The 14,229-nt window shown below is 26.1% G+C and overlaps 1 protein-coding gene across 6 annotated transcripts in view; it reads right to left on the bottom strand.

Moving 5' to 3' along the window:
• The window catches only part of LOC107436641 (disco-interacting protein 2), a 190,082-nt gene that overhangs the window by 29,183 nt on the left and 146,670 nt on the right, over positions 1–14,229 (bottom strand). For all 6 annotated transcript variants that reach the window (XM_071188297.1, XM_071188296.1, XM_071188299.1 and 3 more), the window contains 17 exons: positions 13,172–13,249; positions 12,041–12,169; positions 10,560–10,811; positions 8,192–8,338; positions 8,043–8,098; positions 6,625–6,682; positions 6,332–6,405; positions 4,151–4,274; positions 3,897–3,988; positions 3,086–3,196; positions 2,684–2,807; positions 1,602–1,705; positions 1,262–1,364; positions 1,113–1,177; positions 668–761; positions 443–562; positions 246–360 (listed from right to left, as the gene is read on the bottom strand). In XM_071188297.1, the coding sequence (XP_071044398.1) occupies positions 246–360; positions 443–562; positions 668–761; positions 1,113–1,177; positions 1,262–1,364; positions 1,602–1,705; positions 2,684–2,807; positions 3,086–3,196; positions 3,897–3,988; positions 4,151–4,274; positions 6,332–6,405; positions 6,625–6,682; positions 8,043–8,098; positions 8,192–8,338; positions 10,560–10,811; positions 12,041–12,169; positions 13,172–13,249 (1,846 nt within the window). The remainder of the gene's footprint in view (positions 1–245; positions 361–442; positions 563–667; positions 762–1,112; positions 1,178–1,261; positions 1,365–1,601; positions 1,706–2,683; positions 2,808–3,085; positions 3,197–3,896; positions 3,989–4,150; positions 4,275–6,331; positions 6,406–6,624; positions 6,683–8,042; positions 8,099–8,191; positions 8,339–10,559; positions 10,812–12,040; positions 12,170–13,171; positions 13,250–14,229) is intronic.

Below are 14,229 nucleotides of genomic sequence, written 5' to 3'. Positions count from 1 at the left end.
ATTATTAAAAAAATTATCATCACAGGCAATAGGTATTGAGTCCTCACATTCCCTACCCTTATGATAGCTCTGGTTGAGTAATGCAATGCAACTAATTAATTACTTTTTTTATCTCTTGAAATATCTATTTAATTTAACTTAATGTTTGGAATTTTAATAATTGACATGCTTCACATTTTTTAAGATAGATATATAATATTAGAGTCATATTATAAATTGGGGTAAAACAATATTTATTATCAAACCTTCTTATAGAAACTGTGAGTCCTTCAGGAGAAGCTGCACAAGGACATACAGCATCAGGACGCAGGCCACGACTGTGAAACACACTGATAAATTGATCACATGATGATAAGGACCCTACGAATTAGTGTAAATTTACAAATAAGGTCATACACAAAAAAAATTAAAGGCAATAAAATTAAAGACAAACAAAACTTACAAGGATTTGATCCATCTGCAATAAGAAGCAACCTTAAAGAACTGAGATTAACGTCCTTGTGGTCTTTTGTAGCCAATAAACCCCAATGTAGATCTCTTGATTTACAAATAGCAACACTTGCTAAAATTATACAGAATAACAAATATTTAGATTGGGATTTTAAACATAGAATTAAACAAATGATTAAAATACATAAAGCTAAAACTAAAAATTTTTTTAACTGACCTTTAAATTTAGTAATCATTATTAACCAGGAAGCAGGATTTACTTTCATCAAAGCATAAGGAATGAATATTACATGCATCCCATTTAGAACACTCTAAAATAAAAATATAATTAACTCTTTTAAAAACTATACTTTCAGAGAAACTATATTAATGACTGACAAATTGAAAAAACAAACAGGACAATTTTTGAGTTTAATGCAGAGTGAAAATTTGCATTAAAAAGCTTGCAAACATCATTTTACAACAATAAAAAAGCATTAAATATCTAAATGCAAGGCGAAGACGAAATGCATACAGAAACACGAAAAGTACAAATAAAATCTGAATAACCCCAATAACACTTTTTATAAATAGTTATAAAGTTTAATTTACTAATAGTAGTTTAAAATATAACACAAATCTGTTGAGACCCAAAAAACCTTCAGATTAGTAAAATAACGTACCGTAAGGATACTATGCCACAAGCCAACATCTCTCTTAAAGTCTAAGACACAAACCATGACTTCACCTAAAAATAAGTATAAGATAAATAATTAGGCATAATCCTATGATTTACATTATATGTATGATAGAATATAGATGTTTTATTGACCTTCTGTATAGTTACAAGCAGCTGTCAATGTTCGACAATGATTGGCAGTGGCGATTCTAGTGATTGCAACACCTTTCATAGCTCCCTCTTTATCAACCGTATACTAAAATTTGAAGAAGAAAAAAAAAACTTACAACCATGTAAGAGAATTTTCAATTGATAATTGTTTTCTTCAAGTAAAATTTTAAAATTAGTGCATTTTGAAAACTTTAAAAAATAAATTGTAGCAGGAAAATATAAAAAAATTACTACAAATATTAAAGTAAACTTATAAATGCTAGTCCATGTAGGTAAATAAAATAACATGTGAGTTTAAAAAAAAAGTATAATAATATATTACTTCTATATAAGCTGGTGTATCCTCAGTTAGTCTAGAAGGTGGCATCCAATCTTTAGGAGGTTTACTCAGATGTTCCGTAACAACCCAGTTGAGCTTAGGCCAACCTATAATAAAATAAATGCTCAAATGCAAAGTTATGGACAATACAGGCATCTGTAATTCTTACAGCATAAAGCAAATTCAAGTCTTCTTTAGTTATTTGTTTAAAATACATATATAAATAAAATTATGTATTAAATGTTTTAAATTATGTAGAAATAATAAAATTAATAATGTGGAATAAAGGTAGTTTAAGTTTTAGTAAGAAACAAAATATTTTACTTAAAAAATAACTTTAATCAATAATAGTAAACTTTATTTAAAGCAGAATTTCCCCAATTTCTGTTTTAGATATTTTTTTTATTTCATATAACAATATTCCACTTATTTACCACTAAAGTTGCAATTAAAACATTTCAGCAAAACATTTTTAAACCCAGAAAAATGTTTAAAATCAAAATTTAGAGACAATCATACAATGAGAATATTTAATATTTGTGACTAAGAATAAATATAAAAAATTCGTATACAATAAGATCCTTTTGCTTTACCCTTAAATTTTCTATTAGTCACATTTTAGATAATAACTAGTAACTAGATATTCAATTTTGTGTTAAAACATCTATAAAATCATAATTTCACATATCCTTTGCAATTATAAAAATCCATTTCAATATTCAAAAAGACATTTGAATGTACAAATAGGAAACATATAAGGGAATTTTCAATAAAAATTAAAGGACTTCTAAGCTTATTTATTTTTAAAAATAGTTTTCAAATTCTTAAAATTTATTTAAAAAGTTTCGTTGAATATTTCTAAAAATGTTATAGTAATTATGTCTAAAAATGTTATAATAATATTTTGGAAGAGCATTGCCACTCAAAATTCCAAGATAGGTAAAAAAATATGACACACAAACAAGAAAAAGTATATGGTTGAAACATTTTTAATATGTCGGATACTTTGGATGTATTACATTTACAAATTCATTTTCTCATAAATGATGCATAACTAAGCAATTTTTAATTTTATAAACATTTACCTCTAAATGTGTGGATTTCACCAGTAGCTGTTTTCGGAAGGCCTTTGTAACATGCTTCAGATGTCAAGGCATAATTTACACCACAGCTGCCCAATAAAAAGCCTATCTGCTGAGAACCTGCATCCTAAAGGAAAAGAGGAAATTGATCTAATCAAAATGCAATAAATCCTAAACAGTACATATTTAAATTTACATCCTAACAGATACATCCTAAACAGTAAATATTTAAATTTTGATGAGGATGACAAACACAAAGATGAGCTAGCAAAATAATGGAACATTGACAAAATAAAATTTGACATAAAAGTTTCCTAGAGACATGAATAAAGAAATTCAATTATTTGGATTAAATAGAAATAAAATTTCATATATAGTTTTAAAACTTTCCAAATAGAAACATACCCTTCTTGTAAGTGGTACTTCAATAGGAACAGGTACTACTCCAGCAGTGACACACCCATAAAATGAACACATAAATGAAAGTGGGTCGCTGTTAGGGTACACCAATGCCACCTAATAAAATAAATTATAGCATAAATAAAATATCATTTACATAAACAGTTAACAAAATTTTGCATATAATAAATTCAAAAAGCAATATTATTTAGAAATGTAAAATCTAAAACAATCTTGAAATGCCAGACAAGTTAAATCTTTTTCGATGTTATAATATTTATATGATATATCTGTTTCTTTAAACAAATATACACATATTATAATGTAGAAAAGACAATTCAGAGTTAAACTACTAAAATGAAAATAAAAATAGTTTCATTTTAGATACAAAAGTCTAAGCAAAAAAATTTAGCTTTTAAAAGCCACACAAATATTAATTGTGTTTAAAATAAGGCTAAGTCAATTTTATTATGCAAAAATCAAAACTAACAAAAACTGTTGCTTAAAATGTGGGATTTTAATTAAAAAAACAGATTTAAATTAAGTTAAAAAAAATTACAGCCTAATTAAAATTTCGTTAAAATTGATTCATAAACATAATAATTTAAACAATAATTAATATTAAAAACTATATGCAGTAAACAAATATTTTATTGAATGGTAGACAATTAAAAACTAAAGCTTTCAGAATTTTGGTTAATTATGCCAACATTTTATTAGCTCCTCCACAAGAGAAGTGGAACAACATGGCATTTCATATAAACTTTTGAATCATTTGCATGTAGGGGAATGAAAAATAACTTTAAATCAAGCTTACTCGATCACCAGGTTTAATTCCAACTTCTCCTTTTTGACCAATTTTATTTAAAAGACTGTAACCAATTTTTTGAGATCTGCTTAATAATTTACCTGCAAAATTTTAAAATAACAAAATTAGTGTTTTAATTACAAAACAAAAATTGCATTATAATGATAACGAAGAAACTAAGAAATTTGCATCATTTAACTAAATTATGAAGTAAATTATTTATACTATTAATATGAAAACTTAAACCTAACATAAAAACTTACCATAAGTTAAAGGATTACTTATTTTGCCTGTTGTGTCTAAAACAGTAGCAGCAGGAGCTTTAAATGTTCCAGAGCCATACCTTTTGATTGCCGCTTCACAAGTTAGAGGCAAACCAGAAGGGACCTAAAAAATTATAATTTGATGATTATCATACATACAAATATAAAAAATTTTATTCAGTAATTGCAAACTATAACAATGAGATTTGCAAACTTTAACCAGCTACGAATGTTACATTAGATATTTTAAAATTAATTTATTAGAATACCTAGCCTTAAAAAAAAACACTTATGTGTTTTAAAAATAAATTTAAGTATTAAAATTATCATATTTAAGTGATATATTATCATTCTATTTTCAAAGTAATTAAACATAAACTTCATGTCAAATTAAAACCTATCTTTTTTTAATATACACTTTAATTTTTTTTCATAATAGGTGGAAAGAATTCCTATTTATAAACAGGAATGTAAGAAAAAATATATATCTATGGCATATAATCTCTTATTTGTTGATGAAAGTTTGTACCTGAGAGTTTTTAATAATGAAGTTACAATCAGATTACCTTAAACTAGCATTACTAGACACTTTTTTTATTTTTCACAACATAACAAAAGTAATTGATGCTATTCGCAACAATTTAAGTTTTCAGTACTAGCAGCAACCATCAGATAGAAACTAGACATCTTTTGCTTCCCATTTCAAAGACATGGGCTAAATTCTTTTTTTATTGTGCCTACTGATCTGCTTTAAAAAAAAAAGCTATGTTTAAATTTCTCAAATTCTAAGTAAACTTCAGATATGGGTCGACTTCACTATAGAATTTAGGGCAAGTTATTCCAAAATAAAATAGATAAATAAATCAATTATAAGACACAGCTTATACTTTTGCATTAGAAGAGAAATATATATGGAATATAGTTTAAATAAACATATGTCGCCATATAAGTGAAGAGCTATAGCTACAATTTGTAAATAATAAGGAAATGGGTAATTAATTAAATCGTGTTTTGAAGTAATGCTTATTTTCTGCACATCTTCCTTTAATGTAATTTCATTTAATATAATTTTATTCAATCTAGCAATATAGTTGTGATATCTATTTGTGATATATTTTATAATCTTCTATTATAAAATAAATTAATTGCACTAAAATAAGTAAAAGAAAAAAATAAGAAATATATAGAAAATAACTACAACAAAAAATATGAAAGTAACAAAAGTATGTCGAGATAACTGCTGAATTTTTGTAAATGTATTATCGGGCATGCTTGCTCCTAACCAAAAATTTTTACAATGTAAAGTGTCAAGCTTGTAAAAAAACTGCACATTTTTTAGTATGAATGACCTAAAAATATTTTACATTAAAAAGTGGTTCAGTAAACAACATAAAAAATAAAATGGCAGATCTAAACCTTGTTTTTTTATTAGTTAGTGATGATCCAAATAATGTTATTTGGTATAGGAGAGGAGATTTAAAATTACATGATATAGGAGAGGAGATTTAAAAAAAGAGCTAATGATCTTTATGAATAGTTTTTCTCCAGATACAGAGTAAGAAAATTAATTTGACAGTTCCTCACTATTCTGGAAAAATAAATTTGAAATAATGAAAAGAAATAATGAATAAAATAATGAAAAGTTTAAGTTAAACCTTGTTAATTAGAATTCCTCTCCTTTCTACAAAAATAATTTTAAAAACTGTGGTAAGATAATAAAAAAATGTGGCAAGATAATGAATGATAACTTCTTCAGTTAGTCTTATAAAGAGAAATCAATTTATACAGCAAATTAGATAACCCTTTAACTGTTGTATTAGTTAGGCAAATTCATAAAATATATTCCAAGTCAGCACAGTTTTTCCATTACATGGGAAAAAATTAGTCTTCTGTACCTGAAAAGTAACTAGATTGTATCATAAACTAAGTTTGTTTGTGACAGCTAATGTTTTAGCAGATTTCTATCATAAAAAACAGTAGACTGAACCCTTTACTAAAATTACAAATTATTTGGCAATCTCTTCAATGAAACTTTTGTTCATATTCAATAAAAGTAACCATTAACTGAATTTACACTTTCTATTTACATACAAATGCCATTAAAAACAAGTCGAATAAAATAAAAAAAAACGATAGGATTACAAAGTGCATAGTTTAGCTAAATATATTCATAAAACTCACCAGTAATTCTTCACCGGTGATGGGTACCATCACATTTCCTTCGGGCCTTGGGGCATTTGGATCTAGCTGCTTAGCTGCAATATAATATATAAATCAATAAAATATATTATAAATATATAGAATTAAAGTTGATGAAAACTATTAGATATAAAGTTAATAAATTAAGTTGAGAGATAGAATTACAGTTATTAAACATTTAAAATCTCCAACAAAACAAAATAAATATTCAAAAAACACAAAATATTAATGCTCTGATTTTTAGTAGCAACAAAAACTATATTATAAAAAAATACCTTCTAATTCTGACTCATCATCTACGTAAAATTCTGGAAGTGGTCTTCTCTTTGGCCTCTATAAAATAAAATAAAATAATTTATAATACAGAAACAAATTATTTAGTCTTCTAGCAAGTTTCAGAAGTTTTAATACAGAATTTTAAATTTTGATCTAGTGATTAAATATTTAGTTACAAGTAACAAACTCTATGGTCCAAAAAGTTCATTAAGACCCTACATTAAAAAAAAAACAAAAAAAGCAGGTTATTTTTAATACTATTTTACATCAAACAATGCATGTTAAATTGTATTACATGGCAAAGACTAATTTTGATCGCCTAATAATCAAATTTAAAGCATAAAAATCATAATTTACAAAAAAATTCAGCGTATTTTAAAAGTGTTTTTATTTTTTGCTCCAGTTTTGTGCATTTAATTATAATTTTGATAAAATTGAACAAATGTAGCATTATAAACAGCTTGATTCTCTTTACTTTGAATGTCTTGCTTTCTTTAAATTTTTAAGTAATTTAAATCCTTAACATTTATTCTTTACTTTATTAAGGTTTTTAGAATTTTTATATAAATTACAAGTTAATTTTATTTAAATAAAAAAACATTTAGTTTTAACAAATAAAGACTTAGTGAGTAATGAATGTGATGAAAACTATCTCAACTATACCTGGATTTTAACAAAAAACTCATAAGGTTGCAGTAATTCTGCTTACCTGCTAAAATGCAATGCAAAAATGGTAAAGGGGATACAAAAAATAAGTTATGATGTGTTCACTAGGACACACGTTTCAAATACAAGGAAAGGAGACTGACAGCATATTTTTACGGGCAAAATTATAACTTAACTTTAAATTCATCGATATAAAAAAATTCTTTTTCTACTTTATTAATAGCTAAAGAAGAAAATCAGATTAATTCTGAGTATTACATTGTTGGTTTTCCTTAATGCAGGTATTTCATCAGTCTTAATCAAAATCAAAAGTCTTGATAGTTCAAATATAACTCTTCTTGTTTTGAAATTCTTTGCCTTGTCTATCAATAGACAGAATAATTATGAGAGTGAATATTAATAGATGGGAAAAAGGGGTAGATAATTCATATCTTACATAAGGACGCGCTTTTAATAAGAAGATACCCAAAAATAAGGATGTTCTGGGTCCTAAGGACCTGTAGTTTCCAAAGTTTAATAGCACCACTGAGGTTGCAATATTTTTTATCAATGAAATCTTAAAACAATTATGAAACTTACTTCCATTAATAGAAAAAAAATTAGGTTGTCTCGTATGTTAATTAAAAAAAAAACAATTGAGCAGGCAAAAACTAAATTTAGTATAATTTAATAAATTACTTATGGATGAACAGTACAGTGTTCAAATAAATACCTATGTTTTATCTACATTTAAAAAATCTATGTTTCTTACCTTAAGTGTATTTAATAGTTGTTGGATTTTAGCAGAAACTTTCCACTTTCCAGTACCTTAGAAAAAATACATTTGTCAGTTTTATGTACAAGAAAAGTATGTGGATCAAATAACAAGTCTCAGAAACAAATGGAAAAAAAATTAATTACCGGTATCATAACTTAAACCAGTTGAAGAATGATGTGTAATCCGAACTGATGTCATGTGAGCTTGATTATAACGGTTAACATGGTCAGCTGATGTCCACCGAGTTACTTCAGCTGATGTATTAGTAACATCTGGCTGTACACTAAGACCTAAAAAGATAAATGTATTTTAATAAATATAAAAATCATATAGCTCTAACCCGCCAATGCTCACTACAAATAACATTCAAATGGATATAAGGGAATTTTCTAATGAATGAATATAAAAAAACATTTAAAACTTGAACAATATACTATCCAAATTTATTTTTTTCAAAAATGGGAAAACTCGCACAATTTAAAATTTTCAAGTTCACATTCTATTTTGGGAAAACAGAGAAATCTTCATTTTTAACATAATATATGAAGGTCTTCTTAAATAGTAGTACAACTTCCCAAATTAAGAAACTGAGCTAGCTCCACTTTCATGTTTGTACAATTCATTTCTATACTATTTTAAAAACTAGCACCCCTCCATCTTATTTCTACTGACAAATAGAGAGAACCACATGTCAGATAAGATAGGAAAAATACATTTGTAAAGCTTTTTGGCACTGTATTAAAATAAAATTAGTGGAGTTGAACCACTATTTGAATAAGGCCTTCCTATGATCTAACATCAAAAGGAATGTTTATATTCTAAAGACATTTAAATACATACCCTGCTCAAATTGAATAGGGAAGATGTTGGAATATTTTAACTCATCAAGCGATTATTACAAAACTTAAATTAAAGTAAATGAATACACAATTGCATTTAATTGTTATTATTTAAGTGATATTCATTGAGCATGAGGCATGCCAAGAAATTTGAAGTTAATGCATTCATGTACACATGATTTAAATTGAGCATGAGAATATTTTTACAACCAGAATAACTCTCTAAAACAAGTACTGTAGGGCTATTATTCCCATTGGATACTGAGAAGCTTGCTTTTTTAAAACCTATTTGTAATGCATTTTATTTTAGTTGACACTGTCCAAAGCTGTAGAAATCAAATTTAGAGCTTCCAGAACATTTATTTTTGCTTTAGGAGCAACCTGCAGATCACCAGAACGAAGAAAAAGAAATGATTATCTAACCAGTTGTTCAGTGTAATGTTCTTAAAATGTTTAATAATTCCGAAGATTCAAAACTTGGAAGTTTGCTGGGAAAAATTCCACATGCAAATTTTGTAATTTAAGCTCCCACACATATTTTAACTTCCCTTCAGATTCTGACTCAAGGGGGAAATTGCTTTTCACTGACAAATGGACAAACAGATAGAAGAAAAAGAACCTCAAAACTGCTTCAAACAGCTAATAAACAAGTTTTTTTTTCCGTCTTTTTTTAAAGACAAAAACAAAATTAAAAAAAAAAGAGAGATTGAAAAAGTTAGTGTGAGTTCTGTGGAGAAAAAATTATTTTGATCTGTTAGAAAAATGTGTATATCGGTATGTTTTCAGACAGTGCAAGATCTGGATAATTTAACATTATTGGTAAAGGCAATTTTTAGGAACCAACAGAAAATGGCATTGGAAGAAGGATAACACACGAAATGCACAACATAAAACTGGCGTTTTAGCAGTGTAAATTATGTTTATTTCTTGACACAGTTATTTAAAAGAATGGAAAAAAAGTCATAATTTTTTAAGTATTCGTATTCTACTCTATCCTTAATTTAAAACATAGGAATTTTAATAATTATGTAAGAAACTAATAAAAGTATAAAACTTTGTAAAAATCAGTTCATAATAATTTTCAGTTAAGCTAATAACTGAAGTTGAGCAAAAGCAGTCATTCACTAATTTAAAAATAAAAATTTCATATACTACCAACTAAGAAAAAATAATTTAATTTAGATTTAATAACATGTAAATGTCTAATATAAAACGACCTAAGTAAATTGTTAACTCTTTCAGTATGAATGTTTCACCAATAGGGCTTCTATATTTTTTTGTTTCTGACATTACAAAAATAACTTTCATAGAAGCCACTATTTTTTTTTAAGTTTCCATCATATGATAATCATGTTCTACTAGGATCAAGGAATTAAAATAATTGAAATGAATAACATAGAATATTTCTGTAAAAACTGAGCTGAGCATAAAAAGCAATCCTGGAAAATGTGAGCTAGACCAATTTTATGTGAAAATAAAAAAAATAAGAATAATAAAATAATCAGTGGAAGATTAAAAGCAACATGCTAGTATTTAAGTTGGATAAATTCTCTATAATGAAAAATGGGTGGTAGATCAGAAATATGTGAAATATTGGGTAATGGACCAGAAGCAGAATATTAGAGTTGGACAAATTGTTTATAAAGAATATATGTAAAATTTCGAAACTTACTTGGTGTGAGATTTTGCATGACATCAGCCAGATTGGTCATAGGACTTGATATATTAGCATGAACCCAATAGTCATCTACTCGATTTGGTCTTCCATTATACCATTGCTGAGGAGATGGTGTTTCACGTGTAGAGGATGTACTAGATGTATCAGATTGGGATGTTGGAACTTGATGGATATTATGAGAAGGAAGATGTTCTTGTTCGGGTGTGCTGCCTTCATTTAGAGCACTGTCATCATCAGAGGAGGAATCTGAGAACATGAAAGCATAAAATAAAAAGTAGTGAAAAGCTAAAATTGTATATTAATTAACAAATAATAAGCACCAAAAATTACGCTACATATAGAATTTTTTATTTATTTTTTCCCTAATAAAAGACTTACTTTTATATTCAAGTAACAAATAAAATAATTGCAAATATATTCAACACTAATAAAGTTAAGTAGCACAGTTAGATTGTACAACTTAAAATTTTTAGTAACTTTAGCAAGGTAACATTTTGGTGTTGCAATTAAAATTATTAATAATGGCATAGTGTCTGCAGCAAATCAGCAAAACTCATTATCTTTGCATTTATAAACTAGATTGAAAAACATATCTATAAAACTATAATTTTACTTTGATAAAAATTCAATATATTCTTGACATATATTCTAGAAATCATACACTGAAAAATACTTAAATATTTTGCGTTAAATAGCAAATACAGTAAATAACATAGCATAGTTAATCACTTCTAGTGGTGTATTTATTAAAGCTTTCTTGAAATTGTTCAAAGTTGAAAAATGTTAAAAGTTTATTAAAAAAAATATTAAGGTTTACATAGTATATTTTATAAAAATGCCAACAAAAGGGCAACACAATTTTTTTTTAAATATTTAAAAAAAGTATGTAAAAAAACTATCTATACTGGTGTACATTAGAAGCTTCACAAATATCTTAATATTTGATCCATCATTCTTAGAAACTTAGGGACCATTGAGACTGAATCCTATTCAAATGATTCCACCAATCAGACTACTAATTTTTAAAGCATATTGAATTTTTATTTGAATAAAAGTGAAGTTTGCATATTGTCATTGAGTATTATTTTTCAAAAAAGGTTTATTTTATAAAAACATTTTATTTATCTTATGAATTTTGCTAATAAAAAAGAAAGACGGGAGATTCTTGGCAAACCAAAAAATTTAAATTTTCTATTGTAAAAATTTCAAACCAATGTTGAATTTTAAACTATTTTTATTTCACACCAACAAACCATAATGGACTTCAGAACTACATACTTTATAACAAATTACAGTGCAACATTTATGATGCCTTTTCTTACAGCTATTAAATACATTATTACAATTTATTAAATAGCTTACCAGCTATTTAGTAAAATTAAGCTTCTAATTTAATAACAAAATTAGTCAGTCAAAATAGATCTGATTATTAATAATCAAAAATGAGTAAATTTTATGATTAAATGTAAAATTACCAGATGCATGGCGTTCTCTAGAGGGTGACGTAGCCATCACTGATGTTCTTTTTGATGGCATTGGAACAGATGGCTTTGGTCTATTTTGCATTGCGGCAAGAGCTTGTTGTACAGCTTCTTGTCGAACTTCTACAAAAATAATATAAATATGAATGCAAAATCTTATTTCAAATTTGTGTTCAGATATAATGAAGTTTTTGTCTTATTTTACTTGAATACATTTTATTTAATGATTAGAACTACTAAGATTCAATTTATATTTTTTATAAAAATATATATTTCTATTCTTCAATATATTGAAGTTTTGGATGGAAATAATAAAATTAAGTGCAAGGAATAAAATTTAATTTAAAAACACATTGCTGAGAAAAAATTGAAATTAAGCAGTATCATCTGAAACTAAAAATACAAATTAAAGAAATCAAGCTGATTAGAAAATTATGAATATTTAAAAATATTTTTTTTACCTGATTAACAATCATAAAATAGTATATTCCAAATTTTAAATGTCGCATTTTTCATAACATATTCATAATCTTATTAATATACAGATTATTTAATAGTGAAACTTTTGCACTCAGAGATTATCACACACATATTTTCTTGCCATTCATTGCAAATTAGTTAGATGTAAGAAAAATTTAAAAAATTTAATCTCCAACTTACCTATTATTATTTTTTTATCTCAAAAATTTTATTTTTATATCATTATTTTATAACATTTAGAAATTTCATTCTTATCTGTTGAAATAAAATATTAGATCAGTATGAAACTTAAGATTATTTCATTCACATTGTCTTAAACTTGTGATATTTTAGGTTATCTATGAAGTTCCACACAAAAAAAGCAATTTTATATCTTATTATGTGACATAATAATTATTTATTTTTTAAAAAATCTAAATGACAAAAAAAAACTCTGTAAAAATATGGCGTCCAATATTTAAGAAATTTGTTTTATAAAAAGCCCTTCTCTTTTAAATACATAACCAGTTCATATTTTTATGTAATGAAAAAAAAAGAAAAAGGATTTTAACACTTTGGCATGGTTAAGCCTGTCATTTTGGTCCACTTGTTATACCAGCAGTAAGCAAAGGATTAAAAAAAAGAATTTCTAAATCTCATACATACCAGAATGATATCTACTTTCATTTCTAGTAAGTCTTCTTTGAGCTCTTCTTTTAGCTCTTGTTGAAGGACTAGCAGCTCCTGAAATGTTCATTGAAATGTATAGTATACGCCATAAAAATAGAAAAACTTTTTAACTTATTGCTTTTTAAGAAATATTTTACAAAGATCATTATACAGAACTGAAAGGTGCAAGTTTCTTAAGAGCAAAATTATATATGTTCTGTAACAAGACTTTTTAAAATTACAAATTTCGCAAGTTAAATCATTACCATTTTTATAAAACTTTTTTTGCAATTAGGGTTCTGTGGGAATGATACATAGTTCTACTCCAAACATAAATTGATGCGTAATTGATTGAATGTTCTGTTGCATATGCAGTTTTGAGCATTTTCTGCTACAGTGACCAGCTCATACTTCTTAAAGGATACCTTAGTTGTGGCAAACATATGAGGAAACACATTAAAATTTTTCAAGCATACACTAAATATGAAGGGCTACAAAAGGAATACTTTTTAAAAAGGTATCATAAAAATGAAACCGAAAGAATTGCGTTTGTGATTGTTAGTCACTAAACAAAACAATAGTTATGAACAAACAATAGTTATTAATGAAAGCAATAATACAATAATAAGATTAATATAAAATCTGGTAATCACAATAATGAATTCTAATTTTCTGGCTCATATTAAGGGATTCATCAAATACAATGAGGGCAAATTTATAAATGAAACCATTGCACTTTTTTTTAAAATAGAAAATAGGGAAATTTATTATAATTTTCAAGAACAGGATTAGAAATAAATAAAACAAAAGAGTGGTTTGTAAAGCCGAGAATTAAAAAGCATACTGGAAATTTTAAATTCATGAATGTTCATATAGACTTCATGTTGACTATAAAAAACATAGATGCCAACTTGTATGGCAATTGGGAATGATTCCACAGTGGTAGTAAAATAATAATTAAAGAATGAAGAATTTTCTACAAATGAAGTATGTTTACTCATATATATATATATATATATATATAAGCTGCTATTTGTTATTTTTTACTTATTATT

Source organism: Parasteatoda tepidariorum, chromosome X2, assembly GCF_043381705.1.
Source record: "Parasteatoda tepidariorum isolate YZ-2023 chromosome X2, CAS_Ptep_4.0, whole genome shotgun sequence".
NCBI classification, from domain to species: domain Eukaryota; kingdom Metazoa; phylum Arthropoda; class Arachnida; order Araneae; family Theridiidae; genus Parasteatoda; species Parasteatoda tepidariorum.
Note: the sequence above shows the minus strand (reverse complement) of the source record. Positions and strands in the feature narration are given on the sequence as shown.